Source organism: Lissotriton helveticus, chromosome 11 (assembly GCF_964261635.1).
Source record: "Lissotriton helveticus chromosome 11, aLisHel1.1, whole genome shotgun sequence".
Classification (NCBI taxonomy): domain Eukaryota; kingdom Metazoa; phylum Chordata; class Amphibia; order Caudata; family Salamandridae; genus Lissotriton; species Lissotriton helveticus.
Window position 1 is genome coordinate 52,680,652 of NC_136072.1, and position 23,828 is coordinate 52,704,479.

The window sequence follows — 23,828 nt, forward strand, 5'->3', positions numbered from 1 at the left end:
ACTGTGCCTCATGACGAGCTGAGCTCGTCACAAGCACGGCAGCGCCGCGCGCGGCCCCCCTCCCCCTGCACAGCAGGTGAAAACGCCCCGCAGCCAAGGGGTTAATACATGGAGTAGAAAAGTGAATATTCATCTCACTCAGAGGGATGTTCTTTGTGCATGAGGCCAAGCTCCATCACTAGACCATCGCCTCTCCACTATGCGATCTACTCTCCACTGGACCCGGTGCCCGCCTCTACACCGCACCCTCTACACTATAGCGCCTACTATCTACTATACCATACGCCCTTCACTAGACCATGTACTTTTCTTTAAACCATGCCCCCTGCACTAGACCATGCGCTGTCCTCTGCAACATGCATGCTACTTAACCTCGGGGGCTAATTCTCCTGTGGTGCGGGGGGAGGGGGGCTCGTCACGTTGCATGGTGGCACTGACTGAGCTCGTCATGACCACTCCCGTTTCCATGGAACACTCAGCACAGCAGGGGAATTATCCCCACGTGGGCACGCCGCGGTAGTCATGACGAGCTCAGCTCGTCATGCGCACAGCGCCACTGTGCCTCATGACGAGCTGAGCTCGTCATGAGCACCCAAGGCGTTAAGACAATGTTCTCAGCTAATGCGTCATGTTCTATCTAAATGTTCTGGCCAAAAGTGCTGTTTAAAAACATTATAATTCAAGTAAAAAAGTATTATATAATCTAGTTTCATTGAATCTTTTTACATGTTTAGCAAAGCTAAAAACAATGTTTGTGGTTGTGTGTTTGAAAAACCCATTTCACGACAGCCAATTAGTTAATTTTTCAATTTCACAATCACCACAAGGTCACCAATGACATGTAAGGGCCCCGCGTTGGCAGTCTTGACAGGCATGGTCGTCTTCTTACCTTCTCGCTCTCCTCATCCTGTCCAAGGTAGAGTGTTCGTTCGGGCAGCGTGAGGCCATCTTGGTCAATCTGCAAAAGATTTAGGATATGTTTAGAACCTGCCTGCCTCAAGCAGGATCTGTAATGAGACAAGACTATGGTTCATACCTTCAACACAGCGCATTGAAACAGCAAATTGGAGATGAGAGCTTGGCTTTACAAGCCACTGCCAAATGATGCAGTGGTTTATGGTTGTCCTATGTTTCAGGTCTATGTTTATTGTTCGATACAACATGTACTACAGAACTAAGGGCCCGATGTAGGTGGCCCACTACCGGTCGGTAAACCCGAAATTCTGTAAATTTCAGGCTTACCGACCGGTATTGAGCCATTTCAGATGTAGGGGATGATTCGGTAAATACCAAATCGGTATTTACCGAATCCTTATTTACCGATTTGGTATTTACCGAATCGGTAAACAGCATGAAGGAAGCACTTTTAAGAGTGCTTATGTGCTTTAAGGATTCGGTATTTACCACCAACGATTAGTTGGTGGTAAATACCGAATACCTTTGAAAATGCAAATCTGTGCATTTTCAACAGTGCCATGTGGCAGACATACATGCCCTTAGGGCATGTATGTGTGTCACATGTGCACACAAGCACTGTTCAGGGGTGCAACAGGGTGTCAATGTGGCACCCTGCCACCCTTGAATGTTTCCCTATTTTACCGAATCGGTATTATGTAAAGAGAAAAGACACATATGGTAGAGATTATTTTTCAAGACTGACAAGGAAAGGGGGAGCCCCAGGGCTTGGAGTCAGAGTTGAAATAAGGAGGAACAAAGTTCAGAGAAATAGCGCCACAGTTATATTTTCTATAGATTCTTGGCACAATATTTGCATTGTTCAGAGGTGATCTAAGTGACTGAGTGAGCTGGTGAGGCACTAACTTTCCCTTCAGAAATGTAGACAAAGTGCCTTTGCAAAAGTCAGGTAGACGACATTAAAATGCAATCTGGGTAAATGAGCCATATACTGTGTATGAGAACTGGACAGGAAGGGTAGTAAGATTTACTGATCAATGTCACTGAGAGATCCACTTAAATCTCATGACCATCGCCTGCCACCTTTCGGAAGTCAACCGATGGAGACACCACGGCCGACACTGTCCTCCAAGATGACCAAGGCAGGTGGCCCTTCTGCTGTCGGCTGGTTGAGGCAGATCCTTTCCTCCATCAGTCTGGCAGCTCGAGGGCTATGACCCACAATATTTTGGGATCTCAGCCGGATCGGGTACGACCTCTATGTCACAGCGGCTCCTCTCAAGGAACAGAGAGGCTGCCATGTTTCAGGCGGATGCTCATAAAACATTTTTGTTTTCCAAAACACAACTCCAAAACTGTAGGTTTCTTTTTGGAAAACAAAAAAAGACAATGTCCATGGATTATTATTAGATTTATTCCAGGGTGTGGTGGTCCTTTTTAGTTGTTTTCTTTTTGGGACCACAGGCTTTCCCTGACGGCTTGAACAGAAAAAAAGTTCATCTGTCCATCTACTCAAAATTGGGTGGATTGTCTGATGTGCCTACACCAAGGTTCAACACTCAGTCCATCATCCCCTTTGGTTTGCTTTGTTCACCCTAAGTTGGCAGGGTATGCCCAGACGTGAGTCCCTTGCTCACTTTGCCACTGGATTCAAGCTAGCCTGGCTGATGACAGCTGTAATGCCAGAAACCGGTCCCAGGATGCTTGTTTTCGGTCCAGGGAAGACATGGCTTGGCAGTTCGGGTTGGACTGTTCCCATGAGGCACAGGGTCAGACTGATTTGCATATGGCCATGTCTGAACTGGGGTGGTGGAGTGAGCTAAAGAATAGTGATGGATTAAACCCAGAACGGTTGACTGGGGGTGAGTGCTTGCAACGTTCAACACTCCGTCCATCATCCCCTTTGGTTTTGCTTTACACCAATGGCCCCAACTCCATGGGCCATGGTGTGGGGTTTCGAACGGCAGAACAAGGCGGGTCACAGCCATCAGAAACATGACGTTCTGCCGAACTCTCATCGTTTTGGCGGACGAGTTACACATTTGTGGCGGAGTACCCTATCTGTCAAACTCTAAATCATGCTCACAGGTTTGACTGAACCTGAAATTTGATCAAATCCAATTTCAATCCCTGCAATCGGACCATAGCAGTATTCTTGTTACATTCAGCAGAACAGAGTAATTTGAAATATTTCTAAAGTTGGCCATGTCGAGAAGACAAGGTTGGGTGTCATCAAGATTGTGGTAGTGAACAATTGGACTGACATGCTATGGTAGGCTTGATGGAATGCAAAAAACACAATCTCTGTGCAGAGAGGACACATATGTGAACAATGAGGTTAGGAAAAAGGAATTGCTCTCTGGTGGCCCAAAGTCCTACTCACATCCTAGCAGCGCAGCTGTGTATAGATATCGACACACACTCGGCCTCGGCACATGTTAGTGAAATAGTCACTAAGTAGAGAAGCAATAGGAAAACGCAGTGATATGCGAACACATTACAATCCTTTTAATGTTCACATTGTGAACCAAGATGCGGCGTGAACGGAATCTGCACTTTATATGCCATGCATGATTGAGCATGCTGATTGTTGGTAATGTACTGAAAATCTGTAAAATATTTGAAGTAATTTCCATTTTTGGACTGAAAACTTGAAGACATAATGGGCATTAAAGCATTTCTAGTTAATACAGTCAAACAGCATCTGTCATGGTAGCGTGGGTGTGAACCAGAAGAGCGTTATGGTATCAGTGGGCTGTGTAAGCCAAAAGAGGGTTGTGATTACAATGCAAGCGTTAACTCGTCATATTGCTGAGTCAGCAGAAAAGTACTGAAAGTCAGTTATGCTTGCAATACACGTGTCAAATATTACCATTTACTCTGGTCTATTACGTATGCAAGACTACTTGTGCTTGATCAATAGCAGATTGTGTCAGACGACCAAGGAGTTCTGTGACTTTCAAAAGATAGAAATGCATGCAACGTCCTCCGTGGCATAATGTACATCCGGCATTATTATAGCCTTATAGCCTGCCGTAGAGGGCTATACCGGCTATTAAAGGCCCTCTCCAGCGTTAAAGGCCCCGAGCCGAAGGCGAGGGCCTTTAACAAGGGAGAGGGACTTTAATAGCCGGTATAGCCCAGCTACCAAGGGCTATAAGGCTATTAGAACATTCTGCCACTAGAGGGCAGAATGTTCCAACAAAAAAGAACAACGCCTTATGGGAGCGTGAGTCCTTGAAGCCTTTGTTCACAGCCAGAGCTGTGAACAAAGAAACATTGGAATGTTGGAGCTCCGGGCTCATACCAGCCATTATAAGCCCGGAGCACTCCATTGTTTTCAATGGAGCTCCCAACATTCCAATGTTCTAATATAGCCTTATAGCCCGCTGTCGAGAGCTGTACTGGTTGTTAAAGGCCCTGAACCCGAGTTATAAGCCCGAGCTGCAGGCTGCCCATCAATGCCTACAAATACATCACATACAGAGAGAGAGACACACACAAGCTGAAAAATAGAGATAGTCATGAGACAAAAGAAAAAAATATTGCATAGTTTGTTTAACCCTTCTCGGACTCCCTCACAGGACATATATTATTTTATATTCATCCATCTATTGATTCACAAAACATATCACAAATAATGTTTAATCTTCCATGGCCTCACCAAATATTTCATAGATTATAGTTAACCACAGAATACATCTGACGATTTAGCTAACCTTTCACTGCTTCATAGAATCACTCACATATTGTATTTAACTTCCTGACAGAACAGATCAGGTTTTATGTTGAACATTCCACTGTTTCCCAGGATACATCACATATTATGCTTAACCTTTCACTGGCTCTCAGAATTTATTAGGTATTATACTAACCCTTCCAGGGCCACTAGAACCCATCAAAAATTATGTTTACCTATCGGTGCATCCCAGAAAATATCAGATTGTTTGTTAAAACGTCCACTCGCTCACAGAAACTACTGTATATTATGTTTAATCATCTACTGCCTCTACAAAATGTATCACTTTATATTTAATCTTATATTGTCTCACAGAATACAGCGCAAACCTTATTTAACTTTCCAATGTCTGGCAGAAGCAATCAAGTTGTAAAAAATTATATTTAACCTTCTGCTGCTTTCCAGAATATATCACACATTATGTTGTGCTATCTACTGCATCCTAGAACTTCTCACATATGATGTTGATCCTTCCAATCCCTCCCACAATAGATCATATATTATGTTGCTAATTTCAATGCCTCATATAATATATCACATATTATGTTCAATCTCCCAGTGCCTCCCGCAATAAATCACATATTATGTTTCTCACACCAATGCCTCCCAGAATATATCACATATTATGTTCAATCTTCCAGTGTCTCCTACAATAAATCACATATTATGTTTCTCATTCCAATGCCGCCAAGAATATATCACATATTAGAACATTGTGATTTGGAGCACTCCATTGAATACAATGGAGTGCTCGATGCTTCTACTGGCTGGTAAATGCCGGCAAAACAACCTTCCAATGTTGTTTTAACAATGGCCTCTCAAGCCTGAGGGGATTTCAATCCCCACTGGCTCCTAGAGGCCTTTGTCTTATTTGTCAGAACATTCTGCCCTCTAGTGGCAGAATGTTCTAATAGCCTTATAGCCCTCCGTAGCTGAGCTATACCGGCTATTAAACTCCTGCTCCCTTGTTAAAGGCCTTCGCCTTCAGCTTGGGCCTTTAATACTGGAGCGGGCCTTTAATAGTCGGTATAGCCTGCATTGTGATTGGTCTGAGCACCCAGATCGGTGCTCAGCCAGATAATGGGAGGCTGGGCATGTTCTCCATGCAGGCTGTAATGCAGCCTACATGGAGAACATTTAAAGTGCGCATGATGGTTTGACCAGCCCGACACGGTCGGTCAAAGCATCCTTCGCACTTGGAGTGGGCAAACTTCTCCTCCCCTGCCCTACGAGCAGAGCAGCCATGCCCCACCCCAGTTGAGCAAGAACGTAAAAATAAAATGATATTAACAATAAGTTATTATCATTTTATTTTTACCTTTTTGAATTTCTCAGTTGGGCGACGCTTCTTCGCCTTAGCAGAGGAGCTGCCACTTTGTTGAACCTTCAGCTGACTTCCAGGATAAACAATCTATTATGCTTAACCTTCCTCTTCGGCGGAGAGCACACCACATTTTGACAGTCCTTGAAATGGAAATATGCAAGTGCAGGTACCCACTATCCCACAGAACCTCTTTACTACTGCAAAGTGGTGCCGCTTTCCCAGTAAATGCATTGCGCCTCGCAGGGAAGTGCTGATACTTGTCCTTTTAAATTAAGTGCAAGTACTGCATGAGTAAAATCCACCACTGGGTTAGGGCTCAGAGCAGTAAGGCCAAGCCTCAATATACAACGCAACAAAACAATTGCCAGTACTGCTACTCTTATTCAAAATCCAATTTTTAAACCCACAATGACTAAAACAATATGTGGTATCAACTTCTCTTTCTGTCTGAAACAAATCTTCTTCATTTATTTTGTTTTTTACATATCAAAACTTTTCACATTTTATACACTTTTTACATTTTGATTAACATTTGCACCTTATAACCAAAAAAATCAAATAATACATTCTAAATTACATCTATTATTCAATCATTCATACTCTCTTCATACATTCATCCATTCATCACACAACCTTACCACACACTCGCAGTTTCTAATTAAAAAAGAACGTAATTTTGCTTGAAATATCTACAAACAGCCTTAGGATAAATATTAAATATTTCAAACAGTTTTAAGCTTGAACGAAATTCCTATGGCTGAACGAAGAACTGGTCTACAAGTTTCGAACTCCCTAAATTATGTGTACGGACGTCGCGTGCACTACCTCGGTAGTGCTGCGCACGTCCTATGGACGTCGCGGCCCCGCCCGCGCAACAGAACGTTCCGCACTAGCGCGGAACGTTCAGCACAGGTAACTGGTTAAAACCAAATGTCACCACACCCAGAGAGCTTTTCCTGGGTATGGGGGGGCGAGGTCTCTTTTTTTTCTGTTCCTCACTGCCATGTTTTACCTGATGGTGAGGGACAACACACTCCCCTCCTTAAATATGGATTGGTGGTGCAATGCCATTTATCCGTAGGGCCGTCGAAGGAGGCTCTCTGTCAGTGGAGCCAATGAAGGCTTAGTTGATGGAAAGCTGGGAGTCCTCCCTACTCTAAAGTGGGTAGCCAGACCATCCGGTTGGCAGACACGGTAATGCGTCATGTTTGTGACAGAGTACCCCGTCGCCAGACTATAAATCATTCTCTAGCCTGCCTCATGGGCCTTGTTAGTCATCAATGGCTGTCATGGTGCTTCTGTTTTCGGGAGATGTTGGTGTTTGTGTTGTTACTTTGACTGGTGTCTGAACTACAGACCTCTGGTGTCTTCATCCCACATCCTCCTGTGGTAGTTAATTAGCACTTTGTTCATGCTCAGTCATTTTTGTGCTGTTCGGTGGTTTACAGCCAAGCCACCATCCGAAGGGGACCAGCTGTTTGCTCAGCCATTGAAGTCCCGAAGCTGAAATCAATCTCACAGGCAGAGAGCTGCACGACATTGGCAGCCACATGGCACCAATATATCCCGCAGCCCGCGACTCCACCGGTCACACTCAATGGAGTGGGCTGGTAGCAACAAAGACAGAGTCCACAGCTAGCCTGGTCACCACATTCAAGGTTTTTCCCAGGTCTTAATTCTGGCGCTGCCTTCTAGTTACACCTCCCTTGTAAATAGGGGTCAGTGTCAAAATCAATTGGTGTCGCGGTGGAACTATCACCGCAACATTCACTGGCCGGCCACCCCTTTCATGCTAAGCATAGCGTGAAAGAGAGCTTTATTTACAAGGCAGCGCTAAGCCACGTTAAGTTGCATAATGCTGCGTTGTAAATAAGGCAAAGCCTGTATCTCCACAGGAACGTCGGAAAAAGTGATGTTCCCATGGCCATAGTGACTTGTAAATATGCCCCTATGTTTGCAAACTATTTTCTTCGAAAACGTGTTTTTGTGGAACTTTACACCTGGTATTTTTTTAGGCTTCATGAAGATGGCAGCTGTTAACTTCATAAAAGGCACACAGTCCAAATCAAAAACTGAGTAATCTCTCTCTTCCTACAAGCCCAGATGAAGAGAGCGAGAGAAAGAAAGAGAGACTGTTCACATTACGGAAAGTGTGCAACCTGTGCTTGCTAGTGTGTAATTTTATGACTGCTGAGCCAGGGCAGAGACTCCACACATAAAAACATAGGCCAGTCACATCCTTTGATGTGTAGAGTTCTCCACCTCAATTACGGAGTCTCTGCAGCTGCAGAATGACTATCAGTAAAATTAAACTTGTAGTTTGTGAATACCAAAAAGTAGCAAACTTACACAAAGGTGTAATTTTGCGTAAGTTTACCTTTGTGAGTCAGGCGTTATATGTGTGTGCAGGAGTGAGAAGAAGAAGCAAAGGTAGAGACAGCGAGAGCGACCGAGAGAGAGAGAGAGGGAGAAAGAAACAAAGTGAGAAACAAAGCAACGAAGAGAGAGGGAGGGAGAGAAAGAAACAGAGAGAAAATGAGACACAGAAAGTGAGAAAGAGCGAACAGAGAGTATGAGAGGGGGGAGAGAGGGACCTCATTAAATGCTTCTCCTGAAATCTTTCACTATCAGCAGGACGAGGTCGGTCTCTGGCAGGGCAAGCTCAGCCTTTTATCCTTCTGAGGTTGGCAACAGGAGAACCAAGAGCGTTGGTGACTGACTCCTGCTTTTTACTGAGGGACAGAAGTGTGTGTTTAAAGCAAATAAAAAGCAAAGGAATGGAGAGGAGAAGGCTCGAAAATGGGGCAATTTTAGAAGCAACAAGTGAAGATGAAAACTGGCAGCAGCATAGCAACAAAACACCATGGACAGCAAACATATTTTCAGTGCCTTGGACAGCGCGCCTGTTATTCAGGCGCAGGCAGAGCACGTGGGCATGTTCAGGATCATGGACAGCGCGCTTATTTTCAGCACCTTGGACGGGACGCCAGTTATTCAGGCGCGGACGTGTACTGTTCAGGACCATGGACAGCGCGCCTATTTTCAGCACCTTGGACAGCGCGCCAGTTATTCAGGCGCGGACGTGCACTGTTCAGGATCATAGACAGCGCACTTATTTTCAGCACCTTGGACAGCGCGCCAGTTATTCGGTCGCGGGCGTGTACTGTTCAGGACCACGGATAGCGCACTTGCTTTTCGGCCGCGCGCAAACGCGTAGTGTTCAGCAACATGGACAGCGCACACCCATTGGATAAGATTTTCAGCGCTGCCACTAACGCGCGTTATATGCGGTCATTCATCAGTTTAGCGCGCACGCAGTAGTTCTAATCTTCGGTACCCTGAGTAGCGCAAATGCCACGTGTATGTTTTCAGTACTATGGATATCACGCATTCTACACCCTTGATAGTCAGCACCGGCACCTTGAAATGTGCACGTTTGATTTCAGTAACATAAAAAAAGCGCATGCGTCATGTATGTTTTCACTACGCACGTGCTGCACGTGGGATTTTCAGTGCTACGGATAGCGCACAACTGCATCTCATATTTTCAGTACCATTGGTAGGGTAAATGTGGCATGTATGTTTTCAGTACTGTGGAAAGTACGCGTGCATGCTTCCAATTCCCTGGATCCCGCATACCCTGCACGTATGATTCTTCGGTGCATGTAGTACCCTAGAAAGCGTGTATGCATGTGTGATTTTCAGTTTCGTTAGCAGTGCAACGCCACACGCGTTTTAGTGCCATGTATAGTGCGCATACTGCACGCATGTTTTCAGTAATATGGGTAGTGTGCAAGGTGCATGAATAATTTTCAGTCGTATTGTTAGTATGACTGTTAGTATCATGGGTAGCCCTCAGGCTGCGTGTATTATTTTCACTCCCATAGTTGGTGCGCAGGCGGAATGCACGATTTTCAGTATCATGGGTAACTCACGTGCGACATTTATGATTTGCAGTACCCTGGAGAGACCCGTTTCCAGGCCCCCTTTAAAGAACTGCCGGTGCTCAGCACCGGTGAAACCCGGCCCACTTAAAACCCTGCCTTTCCCTGCTTCACTTGCATCACTTAGTCGTCTAACAAGCTTAATTTTTGCAGAAAAAGAGCCCGAACTGTCACCCCCAAATTATTTTTTAAAACAGAGCCATTTCTTTTAGCATTACAGGGGTAGATGAAATGTAAGTTGTAAATAAAGCTGCTATTTTCCTGAAGCGAAAAACTGTGTAAACTATACTTAGGGGCAGATTCGCAAGCCACTTGCGCTGCCAGTACATCACTTTTTGTGACGCACTGGCAGTGCATTTCTCTGCCCCATATTTACAAGGACAGAAAAAGACACCCTGTGTGGCTTTTCTTGTCCTTGTAAATATGGCCCCTTTACACGCAGCACTTTTCGTGAAAGAGGCGTTCCATGGGTGTTGCTGTGTGTGTTCCCACGCAAGACCCATTGAACAAGACACATTTCCAGATTTACGAGGAATCGTAAACCTGGAAATGCATCACAAATTGAGTTAGGAGTCTATGGATCAAGGTACAAATGTTTCGGTTCAATCCATCTTTCAAAGCAGGACTGGATCAGGTCACCTGTGATACCTGCAGAGTGTGCGGTACCCACAGATACAGTGCAGCAGAGGCCCAGACTGTGTCATTCTGGGAAAAAAAACAGACTCCTCCATCGTGAGATCAAGTGTCTGCACTGTTACTGGTGGGGCCGAGTATTGATTCCACCCGCTGAGCGGTCACGGATCAATCGCTCCACGTTGATGAAGTGACATCGAAGTGACAGTGGATATTGTATGTCACGTAAAAGGGGTTGACACACATTTCAATGATGCGCTTTCAGAAGGGATGTCTGGCTCAGGTCAGTCACTCTTTGTTGAGTCACTGGTGATGGAGAAGGGAACCATGTAGGTCGCCAAGAGCTTAGTCTAGATTAGACTGCGGCACGCCAAGGGTTTACAAAGGTACATTGGGAGGCTGTCAGTTGTGGTTAAATTCTTCCCTATTGGTTTAACAAGTGGGTACTTACTCTAAGATGAAAACCCTGGCCAAATCTTCCAGGATTCTCCAGAGACATTGGTTGAACAGACAATGCCTAGCTCATGGGAGTCACTTTGAAGGTTGATACAGGTAGAGTAGAACAGCTCATTTTCAGAATTATAAAGAATGTCTGCATCCCAACAGGGCTATTTACTTTAAGGAGAAAACATTAATACCACACTGGAATAGAAATACAATGTAAGAAATATTAGAACATTGGAACGTTGGGAGCTCCATTGAAAACAATGGAGTGCTCCGGGCTTATAATGGCTGGTATAAGCCCGGAGCTTCAACATTCCAATGTTTCTTTGTTCACAGCTCTGGCTGTGAAAAAAGGCTTCAAGGAGCCTGAGGGGACTTCAATCCCCTCGCGTTTCCTGAAGGCTTTATTTTATTTGTTTCTAGTGGCAGAATGTTCTAATAGCCTTATAGCCCTTCGTAGCTGGGCTATACCGGCTATTAAAGTCCCTCTGCTTTGCTAAAGTCCCTCGCCTTCGGCTCAGGACTTTAACACTGCAGCGGGCCATTAATAGCCGGTATAGCCCGCTACGGTGGGCTACAAGGCCATAATAAAGTTCCAAATCTCTGGCACTAACCTTGCAAAATACATTCAGGAAAATATTGTTCAGGTTTGTGGGTTGCAGACCACTTTCTGGTCCGTTGTGTAATTTGTGTCAATGATACACCTCTAATTAGACATAGGGGCTCAAGGTTATACTACTGTAAGATTTCCTTGATCCGGATCTGTCCAGACCACTGACATTTTTAACAAGAAGCCCTATGGAGGCCTCTTCAGCCAATACTGGGGTTCTTGGGGTTCAACGTCACTTTCATGGTTAATTTGTAGGACCTCAACACAGTGGGCACAGTATGGACTAAGTCAAGTAACCAAAGTGTATTAAATTAATTTTAAAAATAAAAAGAGGCTTGGTTTCTACTGGAAGTAGTCAATACATTATTCTACTTTTCCCCTGTGTGTGATGGCAGGGGTCAACATAGCCTAGCACAACTGATATATAATGACTTACCAGTCTAGTTAGTTTCAACATTAATTGATATATTAATGTCATTTTGGATTGCTGTTTTTTATGCGTGTAATTTTGTGATAATATGTATTTTGTTTTTATTCTTGTGCTTTTATGATTGTTACAACAGCAGTCAAATAAAGCTTTCCTTGACTTGACTTACCAGTCATCATGAGAAAAATCTATGCTAAAGGATTCCCATACTTGCCTCTCTCTAAAGGAATGACCCCAAAACATATGAATGCCTAGATTGTTAAACTGTTCATCATGAGTAACAAAGTCCAACAGGGCTGGGCTGCAGGGACTTGGCTGACCCCAAACCTAGGGGTCATTGTGTCTTTGGAGCTGTAGTCCATATGCCAACTGCTCGAATGTCCCAGCATCCCTTTGGAGTCCCTCTTGTTGATGGAAGGGATGCGATCTGTCCTAGCTTTGTCAAATTCAACAAAGTCCCACCAGTGGGGCTCGCAGCTCTGATTCCAGCAACATAGAGGCTATCCGATTAATGAGTCTTGGCACGACCAAGAAAGTTAGGGGGAAGCCAAGTGTTGATCTCTTAACTTTTCCCAGCATTGAGGCCTAACAGATTTATTGCAGCCTAGGCCCGTTACAAAGCGGGTGTAGGCAAGAGGCTGGCGGGTCAGTGCCGCGAAGGGGAATTACAATGAGAGGAGTGTGTTTGGAAAAAGGGAGCATGCGCTCAGGGCATGGGTTGGTCACCTGTAGTGGCGTCACTGATGGCCAACTGTCTTCCATCTCTGGGGAGATGGTTGCCAGATGGCTGCATGCTGAACTAGGTGGCTTCCCGGGTGTCTACTTTGCTGAGTGGGCTTCACACAGACAGTCCACCAAGCTGACAGCAGAGACGTGGGGCCCTGGCCCAACTCTTCAGCCTTGAGCTCAGGGTTAAGAAGGCACACACTTGGGTATCCAGGAAGCATAGCTTGGAGGTCCACAGGTCCTAGCTGAGGTTCAAAAGGCTTTTGTAATATAAGAAATGCTGGCTCAGCACTTACCCAACTTACCCGAATGCTGGTCAGGGTCAAGCTTCAATAATAGCTTGAGAAATATTTAAAGTTTTGAGTACCACTATATTAGGTGAGTAAATTTATTCACCACCTCTTCTTTGTGGTCATTTGCAGAGTACTAAGCACTGATTTTCACCTCAGTTATAGCTTGCATCAATCCATCGCACCCTTTTACTTCTCTTTAGTCCTGAAGCTTTACTCCAACACCTGGTCCCAGTTAGTTCAAAAATGCTAGGAAATGTAATTTACCAACCAAAGTAATCTTAAAAAGGATGTGGAGGCTGGAATGTGTACATGGACCCATTCCCTTCGAGTTGTGTCTCTGTGACCTGCTGACGCCACTCACAAAGACCCCCTTTCCACAATTCTTGTTGATAGCTATAGTTCCCATTAGTGGGTACTCTTGTGGGTGGATAGTGTCTACATACCACCCTAGACTTCCAGACAAAGCAGAATCAAACAGAAAATAAATTAGATGGAGATGAAATCGGTGTTCCAGGGGAGGAGAGCAGCACCCCCTCACCTTTGCTGGTATGTTGATTGTGACGGTAGAAAGGTCTGGGTACCTTGTCCTTCTCTTTAGAAGTAACTGCTGTTGGGGTGCAGATATGATCTCCAGAATGAGGGTGGGATAAGCAACAAGAGGCCTGGTAGAACACAGAAAGGGAAGCTGGACCAAACTGATAAAGGGTTTCCATGCATCAGGCAGAGGGAGGAAAGTTTAGAACAATATATGTAGGAATGCCCCCCCCCGTGTTACTGATTTAGGTCCGCTTGTCAAAGTTAATCCGTAATGGAGAACCAGAGGCGATGCGGTTAAGGAAAAAATAATGTTTGTGCTAAACTAGCATGACAAATGAGCAGTGGAGTTTGTGATTTTTTACAACCTACATTATAAATGACATAAATCACTAGAAATAATGTACAATTAATTATTGATTATTTCAATATCAGGAATCTCAAATATGTACAGGCAGTAAATAACATTTAGTACAATGTATTATCTTTATATGAGAAATGCCAGGATTTTGTATATCTTTACTGCAACACTAAAGCAAAACAAATAAAAAATGTGATTTGCAGTGTATTCCTTCCTTGAAGCCAGACAGGAGAACATCATCTCCTTATAAGGAGTGCATTTAAAAGAGGAGCACAGCAGGGGATATAGGGGCACATGCATCATTGTAGGATTTTGCACTTCCTAAATTGCGAAAATTAAGGAATCGCAATTTAGGAAGTGCAAAATCCTATGCATCAAGAAATCCTACATTTTTTTAGGATTTCTTAATTTTCGGAATTTGCGATTCCTTAATTGCGAATCGCAATTAAGGAATGGCATTACATTGATTCCTATGGGCCTAGAGGCCCATAGGAATCAATGCCGTTTTGCATTTCTTTTGTTTGGAATTCGCAATTTGTTGATGCATTGCAAGGGTGCAGAGGGGGGTCTAAAGGACCCCCCCCCCTGCACCCCTGAAATGTATTTTAAAGTGCATGTTTCACACACACATGTCCTAAGGACATGTGTGTGTGTAACATGACACTTTCCAAAATGCATTTTTGTGCTTTTTTAAAGAATTTCGCAAATTAACACGAGGGTCAACCTCGTGTTAATTTGCACTTCCTATTTCAAAATTCGCAATTTTTAAAAAATGAAGCATTGCATTTAAGGAATCGCACAAATGCGAATCCTTAAATGCATTCGCATTTTTAGGAAATGCAAAAAAAAAAACGAATTTAGAAAAATTGTTTCATGCCTCCCAAAAACGTATTTAGGAAGCGCAAACGGCCGAATTTACCGATTCGCACCGTTTGCACTTCCTAAATAGGTTGATGCATGTGCCCCTATGTTCCTTCCAGCTCTTTTGGAGAGGACTGCCTGGGTGGACTTGTATGCTTTTCCCCTCTTAAACACAGGTGAGAAGGCAAAGGCTGCACAGGTGTGGTAGTTGTATCACAGTTGCAGGCAGGCAAGTGTCACACATTACACAATCACAATGTCGGTTTACTACAGTAGTCGCTCAAAACACTGGCTCCCCTCACACACTTAGGGTGGGGGCAAGGAGGTGGGCATTATAGGGGCTGAGTGGGTTTTACAGAGGTGTAAGCAGTAGACCTCTCACCCGAGAAGCAGCAGAAAAGGGATACAAATCACTGCCACCATCAAGCAGACACCTTCCAATTTGACAGTTATGCCCTCAAGGACAATTAGGGAGACGCGTTGTAGTTTAGGGCTCAGCAGGTAGACACTGGAGTAGGTGCACTGGTGGTCCCATGGTTTACGGCTCAACAGATCCACCAAAGAAACTTTCAGGGAAAACATCGCAAAAAATGTTGGGTTAAAAGTAGGGGTCGGTGCAACTGGCTTAATTCTCTCTGGCGTAATGACGCATAATCACCGTAAAATATCTCGTAATTATGCGTAATTGTGTGAGAAGAGGAATCCAACATTTAGTGCTATTTTCTTAGTTCAAACTGCACCCTCACGTTGAAAATGGGCCAGAGGAGGCATTTTGAACTAAGAAAACGTGCTAATGTGGTAGAACTTTCGCTCCAAATTACTCGTAATTACTCAACCTGGGGTAATTGCATAATTTAGAAAAATTCGCATCACATGAATTATGCACAATTACTGAAATTACTCCAATTACGCTGGCGTAATTAAAATTTCACCCAACCCTTTTGGAAAACTGGTGATGACAGTCAAATCGAGGATTGCAACTGACAAATTTCTGAAGACAGACCCAAGAGTGCCCTAAACAAGGTAGTCAGTCTAAGGAAAGCCAACAAAATATCCACATTCAGCCTAGAAACAAGGGTTTATTCACTGTTCAAAAATGCAAAGGATTAGATGCAGCAGTGACCTATCCTGTATATCGCACAGGAGCAGAAAATCCACTCACTGCAAACTACATGACTTCTTGGATGAACTTAGAAGCAAGTCAATGTTCTCTGCAGGATCAGGTACCTTCCCGCTTCCTTCCTTCGCTCCTTCCTTCTTATTAACATCCCTGTGCGCTAGTTCTTCCTTTTCTTTTTCTTTCTTCACCTCCTCTTTCCTCCTCTAGTTGCTTTTGCCCTTGCTTCCTCCACACCTTCCATCTTTTGCTTCCATCATTGACTCCTGCCTCACTTCCTTTCTCCTCACTAAGGGCCACACATTCAGAAATCCCAACACCACATTGTGTGATTATTTCAGGGAGCGATATTACCACACCAATAGATTTCACGTATGCGATGGAAGCGCTCTCGGTTAATTCCTTTATGACACAAGATAGAGAATTTTCAGATTTTAGTGGAAATCTTAGTACTTTCATGCAGTAGTTTTCCATTTTTAATGCTTGCAATAGCTCACATTTTAACAAATAACAGTTTGGAGTTCAGGGTGTTTTTCTTCCACTTGCTTATTTGTTTTAAAGTGCAGCCGACACGTGTTTCGCTCTAGCCCTTCTGTTAGAGCTTTCTCAAAGGGTATTCTTGCTTCAGAGAGGGTAAAATAGCATGGCTGCTACTGTCCTTTAGCAGCAATACATATCTTTTTATTTCACATGGTAGCTTCAAATGTTATTTTGTTATATCCGTCACCAGTGGAGAATATTTTTTTCAGTCTATTACGTACATATAGGTGTAACCATGAGTCATACATGGATATACCTGAACCAGGAAGGACCTTGAGAAAGCTCTAAAAACAGGACGTCCGGAGCGAAACATGTGTCAGCTGCATGCTTCAAAAAAGTCACTGCCACGCAAGCTCAAACTCCATGCCCTCTGCAGGGCTTTGCAAAGTGTTACTAACAGCACACTAACTATCACAGGCTCTAGCAGACTAGGGGCTGAGACCTCATTCTACACAAATAACAAAGCACAGATAAAGTCCTTACAGAGCTGTATCCCTCTGGCTAGCCCACACTGTATGCTACATTGTCTCTGCGCCTCTAAATAATAGGAAATCCTATTACCCAACTTAACTGCACCAATTTTGCCCTTCAAAAGTAGAAAGGCTGAGCAGACCCTGCGGTGCAGATTACACGCGGATCGCGACAGCAGGTACCATTGAAGAAATTGCCTTATCAGGTCCCTTTGTGTGTAACTGGACACAAAGTAACACAAAATTGAGGTAATTCTTTTATGAAATAAACAGTGCTCCTTAAGAGGACAAAGAGAAAGGGCATTTACTGTAAAAGTGCAAGGAAGGATTCACCCTCCTCTGGAAGCCCAGATGTGACCCAGGCGGTGAGAAATGAGGGCAGGCCTGGGAGACTAATGAATGTGAGAGCTTGGCTTGGATTCAGGAACTGCTGGGTCCAGGAAGGAGGAAGAGGCTGGGACAGGACCAGGCAGGGGGGGGGGATGGTGTTCCTGGCACTGCGCCTTCAAGGTCGCCGCGACCTCAGGCGTTACTTCAGAGATTGCCTCTAAATATTGATGGAGTGAAGTCTTGGCTGCAACACACTCACTTCCTGGCCAGAGGAGGAGGGAGGAGCATAAAGGGGGACTGTGAGCTTACTTCAACAGGCTGGGGGCTCTGAGGGGCCCCCACCTTCTGAGGGGAGGGTGGGGAAGTACAGTCACATGTCAGCCCCCCCCCGAACTCTCAGTGGTGTAACGAAAGTTGAGGGAGTACCCCTGCAAAGTACATGGAGACGCCCCCCACACTCAGGAGGCAATCAGCTCTGACACCATGGCCCCACAGCCCGTGCACAGTGACAAATGGGGGGCCCGTGGAGCTCAGGGGCCCGCCCGGCCTGTGGGGGCTAATGTTACGCCACTGGTGCCCAGCCTGTTTGGGAAGAAGCCTAAAAGAGTGGTGAGCCAAGGTGGTCACTGCGGTAAGGATGGAAAGACAGACGCCACCCTTGTTGCCATCCGCCCACATCTAATCCTCACAGCTGCATGGATAACCGGCCACTATCAAATGTGATGGCGCGGGGACCTCCCACCAACCAGGGACCAGGGCTCGGTCTTGGATGGAATTGGACCTCTCCAGCTAACCCCACTCTTCGGGTACTTGTGGACGAGCGGGCTCAGAGTCGCTGGTATGGGGTCGAGACACCATACAGTACAACACACATCTCCCGGCTGCAATAAAGATGTGAAGATTCTGGCAGGGCTGTGAGTTTTTGTAAAGACACAAGACTTTCATTATATCCAATATTTGCTAGGCCGGAATGAAATTGAAAATGATGCCAGCATAATTTGGGAATTTCGCTTTATGCTTGTTACGTAAAATTTTCCAAATGAAACCATTACACCATTTTGTATAATTACGTGCCATTCTCGGTAAAAAAAAATTGCCACAAACATACATTTCACAGTAAAAGTTACCCCATATGTATGGAAACAACAGAACGCAAGCGAATGCTGTTCACCGTGCTTTTGTTTAAATGCATCCTCGCAACAAAATTTGATGCAAATATGCATTCTGAGCTAAAATATAGAGCAAAATGATAGATTTGCATTTTGTCTAATTAGCAGGATTTCATGTAATTTTGTATAATTACGCAAAAGCAAATTATGAAGACCCCCCCCCCCCTATTATTTACATGCAGAGGGTAAAACAGTCATAATGTATTGGTGAAACCAGTTCCCCTGTATATAAATTCAATATGCAATTTGTGATCAATAAAGGATCAGGAACACTGCAGCCCTCCTTTATACACCTACACATAAGCAACAGAATATAGTCCTGGTGCGGCAGTTGGCTCGAGGGCTCTTTTAATGTTCTCAAACATATAAGGTTCACAGTCCCCACTTTCAAGCTGCAGTTCAACTAGTCGTCGCTAGGTGTCCCTCAAGTCAAATTCTTATGCATTTGACTCATGAGGGACACATAGTAACGACTAGTAGAACTGCAGCTTCATGAAAGGGTTTCGATGCTTTTGCATTTGACTCGTGAGGGACACCTAGTAACAACTAGTTGAACTGCAGCTCTTTGTAGAATTATTTTGATATTGGATACTAGAATATTCACTGCCCACTGCTAATTTCGTCCCATAATGCTTTTCAGGGCCTTTGGTTGGGATTGAACTTTTGCCCATAACTGTGCTTGTGGTCGCCCTAAGAGGATGGGAACACCACCTAATCGTTCAGCAAGATGTGCTCTTTGTTTTCAAGGCACATGCTTCGGTTCTCTCCCTAGGTAAGGGAGGATACCAAAACCATCTCCTCTCTCACTGCTTGCTAAATTTTCATTTTCACTTTCACTTTTGTGAAATGACTATATGCATTTTAGCATGTGAAGACAGAGATACTTTTTATTTTACCAAAAGTATATGAGGTTTCTGTTTTATTAATTGGGAGTCTGGCGAAGTTGCCTAGTACTACGCGCCCACCCCTAGTTATGGTCCGTAATGACAAGGTGAGCTTCACCCTTTCATACTACCGCCTTATGGCACCAATAGGGGGTCTTCCTTCTCGTCACTACACGTACAATGGTACAAATGAGTAGTGAGGATGGTGCAGCTGATGCAGTGCTTAACTTGAGCCGATGGTTTCCGGTGCTCGACACCGTCACTCAAATCGTTTCCGGTGCTCGGCACTTGCACTTAATTGTTGCCACATGGTGGCGATGCTCATCTAATTTAGAGATGAACAGAACAACGGTTGTTTAGGTGTAAAATATACATAAGAAATTTCTAATACCTGCCTCTTAGGCTATTCCATTAGCTTTGGGGACCTGGAATAATCTGAATTGTCGCACTTGCAGGTGAGAGATGGTTAGTAGTTGTTTTGACAGCGATGGCAGGGGCGATGGGTGGTGCAAGCTGCAGTGGCCTCCTGACGACAGCCCTGGCACTTAATATTTTACAAATTAAGCACTGCGCTGGTGGACTGGAATTTTCATCTTACGTGCCTGTATGAACTCTGCCTCTTTCACTCACAAGCAACCCTGCCACCTCTTTCCAAAGGCCTGCAGATGTGCCTCACATCGGAAGCTCTCGGTGGACAACCGAAGGGAAAGGACACTTGTTCATACAAAACCCAGGCTCAGAGCCCGCAGGCAGGTCTTCTTGGATGAAACAGCCTCTCAGCTGCAGGGTCAGTCGCGAGAATGTCAACAGACCATTGTCCATCTGTCAAGCAACACAAGGTCATGTGTGCCAGGCTGCCCATGGTGCCAGTCTGCCGAATATCACAATCCAGCCTGAACCACTCCGCTGTCTAACAGCAGGACCCACACTGCTTCTGGACAAACAGTTATCCATTACCCAGGGCTGCAGCAGGGAGTGGCCTGGCTCACTCCAGAATGGCCTTGGATTTCACAGGCAAGAAGCACAGTCTAGGAAATAAACATCTTTCTTAATCATGTACCCACCTCACATCTCCTCCTCCTGGCATTATTCCTGGTTTCTCATCCCAAAAATGACTTTGAGCAGAGGCCACATGGCATGTGTTGATTAATGGGAAAATGTTCAATTGTTATCTTCAGGAAGATGTGCCTTGGCAGGAGAGCCCTTCACGCCCTCCACCATATACCTCTGAAGCTTTCTAAGGGCCTACCTCTCAAGCAGAATCCAGCAGTCCATAGATTCATCACTGTTGGAGATGCTTATGGTGAAGACAGTTCATCGATGTATTTTGACTTATTCTTCTCGCCGTTCAAAGTCACTGATCGGAGAGGTTTTCATGGGGCCGAAGGGAGTGGGGTAGATCTGACAGTGAAGGGGTGGCGAGGTGGCAGGCGATGATTGGTGGGGACATTGAGGATGTTGACACAAGGTGATGGGCTAGGTAGGATACTGAAGGGCGGGCCAATCATTTCCATTCTGTGAGGGGAAACAGCATCACATTGCATGTGTTACAACGCATGCGATTACAACGCGGTCGTTACAACACCGTGCTGTTACATTGTAGTACCATTACAATGCAAGTCATTACAACAACTTACTGTAGGGGCGCTCTAAACTAAGGTAGTATAATTTACTATTCCAACACCTTCCCTACTGTTGCAAACACTGGAATTGGAATAGTAAATTATACTTTTTCCTAGTCCATCGCGCCCCCTACATCAAGTAGTTGTAACTACTTGCTTTGTAATGCTACTGCGATGTAACAACCCGGTCATTGTAACAACCGTGTTGTAATTGCATGCGTTGTAAACGCATGCAATGTAAACATCTATATTCCCTGTGAGACTTCCAAAACTGCCATTCACTGCTGTCCGATGCTCCAGTCAACATGGAGAAGGCCATGTCACATCTGTCATCCCAGGACTTCCCACCAATCACAGCCCTGTTCCAGTGGGGGCTGGCATCTATGGGGAGGAGGGGTGGGCAGACGGGCACAAAATAAAATAAATGAATAAAAACGTACCTGAACGCAACGTTCTCCATTTCGTTCCTCTTTTAGCCACCTGGATGCAGCAACTGTCTCGACCAATCAGGGTGCTGCTTTCATGCAGCGCCCTGATTGGAGGGAGCATGGTCACTCGGCATTCCACAGTGCTCCAGAGGCTTGCACTTGCTCTAACCCAGCTGTCTTGATCCAGCTGGGTTAGGGATGTTTAAAGTGCGCATGTCTGGCTGGTAATCGCAAGACGGCCAGCCAAAAAGACATGCACACTTTAAACTAGTGTATTAGACAGCGCACCCTCCACCCTGCTGATGTCACTTAGTAGTGGCCCCGCCCCCGTGCAGACGCTCTGCTCGCGAAGGGGATAAAAAATAAAATGGTAATAAATAATTTTATTTTTCAGGATTTCAGGGGGATTTTAAGTGGGGCGTCACTCCTCCTCTTCAATGGAGGAGCACGTCCTGCCCTGTTCCATCAAACACTAAAACCATCACCCATATCACTATCACATACATAACACCAACAGTGCAAAGCCTCTCTCTTATGTTAATCAAAACACACTGCAATCATCCACTCACCAGACTCTGCCAACCACATTTACTACTAAACAGATGCTCTCTCCATCACAGAGATGTCTCACACTCACTGCCACTTACATCCCGGAAGTCCTTCTCCTCACAGACCCTGCCACCCTACACAGAGAGCACACATGCAAGGCAGGGGGAGAACGTCTGCCTAGCCCAGATCTTTAAGTGAACCAGCTCAAGCTGGTATTTCAGCCTCCTCCATTGCTACTTTTTATTCTCTACATCCTGTAGGGCCTCCTTCAATAGGATGTACCGATCCCCGAGCCCAATAACTACATCAATGCTAGGTCTGGTGGCTTAGCAGGCTAATGCCTCCGCTAGGGGCCTTTGTTTCGACCTCATGGTACAGGTTCTAATTCTGGCGGCTCTACTCAGCCTTTCATCCTCCTGAGGTCGATAAATTTAGTACCATTGAGTTGGGCAACAATAAACATCTATTATTACGTGCCAAGATACCCTTGGGTGAACGTGCGCTTTATAAATACACATTATGTTAATGAAGAAATCTTAGATCTCCAATCAGCACACCCCTACGTCATCCCTCAGAGACATCACCCTCCCACATGACTCAAGCAATAAGACTAAAAAAATCTCTCTTTACGCATCACAAAACATAACCACAACAAAGACAACATGCTCAACCTCATCCATTCAGCCAATCCTCAAAGCCCATGCAAGGCACGATGAACCGGGATTGGACAGACCGCTTTTCCATCTTCCATCCCCCACCCATTGAAGTCAAAAGAAAAGAGTAAAAATAACATCCTGATGCTTTGTGGACTTCACTAAGGAACTCCTCAACCTCTTGAAAACCACTAGACCCCATCAGAAGGCAAAATATACTTCTTTTCAAAACATAATGTAGCCTTATTTTCCTTAACAACATAACATAATACATACAGAAAGCTCAGCTTAGCCTGTGTACCATAAATTAGAGGGTGCACACCATTAAATCAGTGTGATGAAACGTCACTACCTTTTCTGTGAGTGATTAAAAATATTATTCAGAGTACCTACATTGTCCTTTCTCCATGGCAGTCAGACACACAATATCTTCTACACCCTTCTTCTCCCCCTTAGAATATTCTCAGCTAGATGTCACAATGCTACTTGATGTATAGAACACAGCATAAAAAGCCTGACAACCTCACCCAACTCTAAGCCTTTAGCTTAGTCCATAGATCCCTCAGTCCAGAGCCAATGCCAGCATCTAAAAAAAACTACCACCAACAAACCATCTAACAGAAGCAAAGCAACCTCCAAGAATTTCAAACTACATCCCAGAGCCTCCTCAGACCCACATTTAGGTAACAAAAGATATATCATCGATCACTACTTCATCAAGAAGATATACAAAGTCAGAACTGGCATAAACAGGAGACCGGGTTTACAACGCTATCAGTACCACGCACGTTGGTAACAACGCAGACGTTACATCATCCGCGTTGTTACCCCACATAGCATTACATCGCAAGTCATTTCAACGACTTGCACTAGATGGCGTCCAACACATTCCCTGCTGTTGCGCCAACTGGAGTAGGAATAGTAATTTATACTATTTCTAAGTCAGCGCGCCATCTAGTGCAAGTCGTAGAAACGACTTGTGTTGTAATGCCATGCGTGGTAACAATGTCCGCGTTGTTACCTACCGCGATGTAATATGTAGCGTTGTAACATCACATATTCGACATGAACACCAAACAGCCGTACAAGTCTGCGTCTCACCCTACGCACTCCTTCACTAAGTAGTCGACCTTCGCTTGTATGCTGAACTAAGCAAAATCTCAATGCCCTGAAGGCCACCTCCAACGAACGCACCATTCTACTATCACCTTTGTGAAATCCTTTCCAGACTTTGTGAAAAACTACACAATTTGCA

At 44.8% G+C, this 23,828-nt stretch overlaps 1 protein-coding gene across 1 annotated transcript in view; it reads right to left on the bottom strand.

Annotated features, from left to right (window-relative positions):
• Window positions 1-23,828, bottom strand: part of ECEL1 (endothelin converting enzyme like 1) — a 270,327-nt gene that overhangs the window by 209,218 nt on the left and 37,281 nt on the right. Inside the window, exon 2 of the mRNA XM_078665391.1 lies at window positions 890-958. Within this exon, the coding sequence (XP_078521517.1) occupies window positions 890-958 (69 nt within the window). The remainder of the gene's footprint in view (window positions 1-889; window positions 959-23,828) is intronic.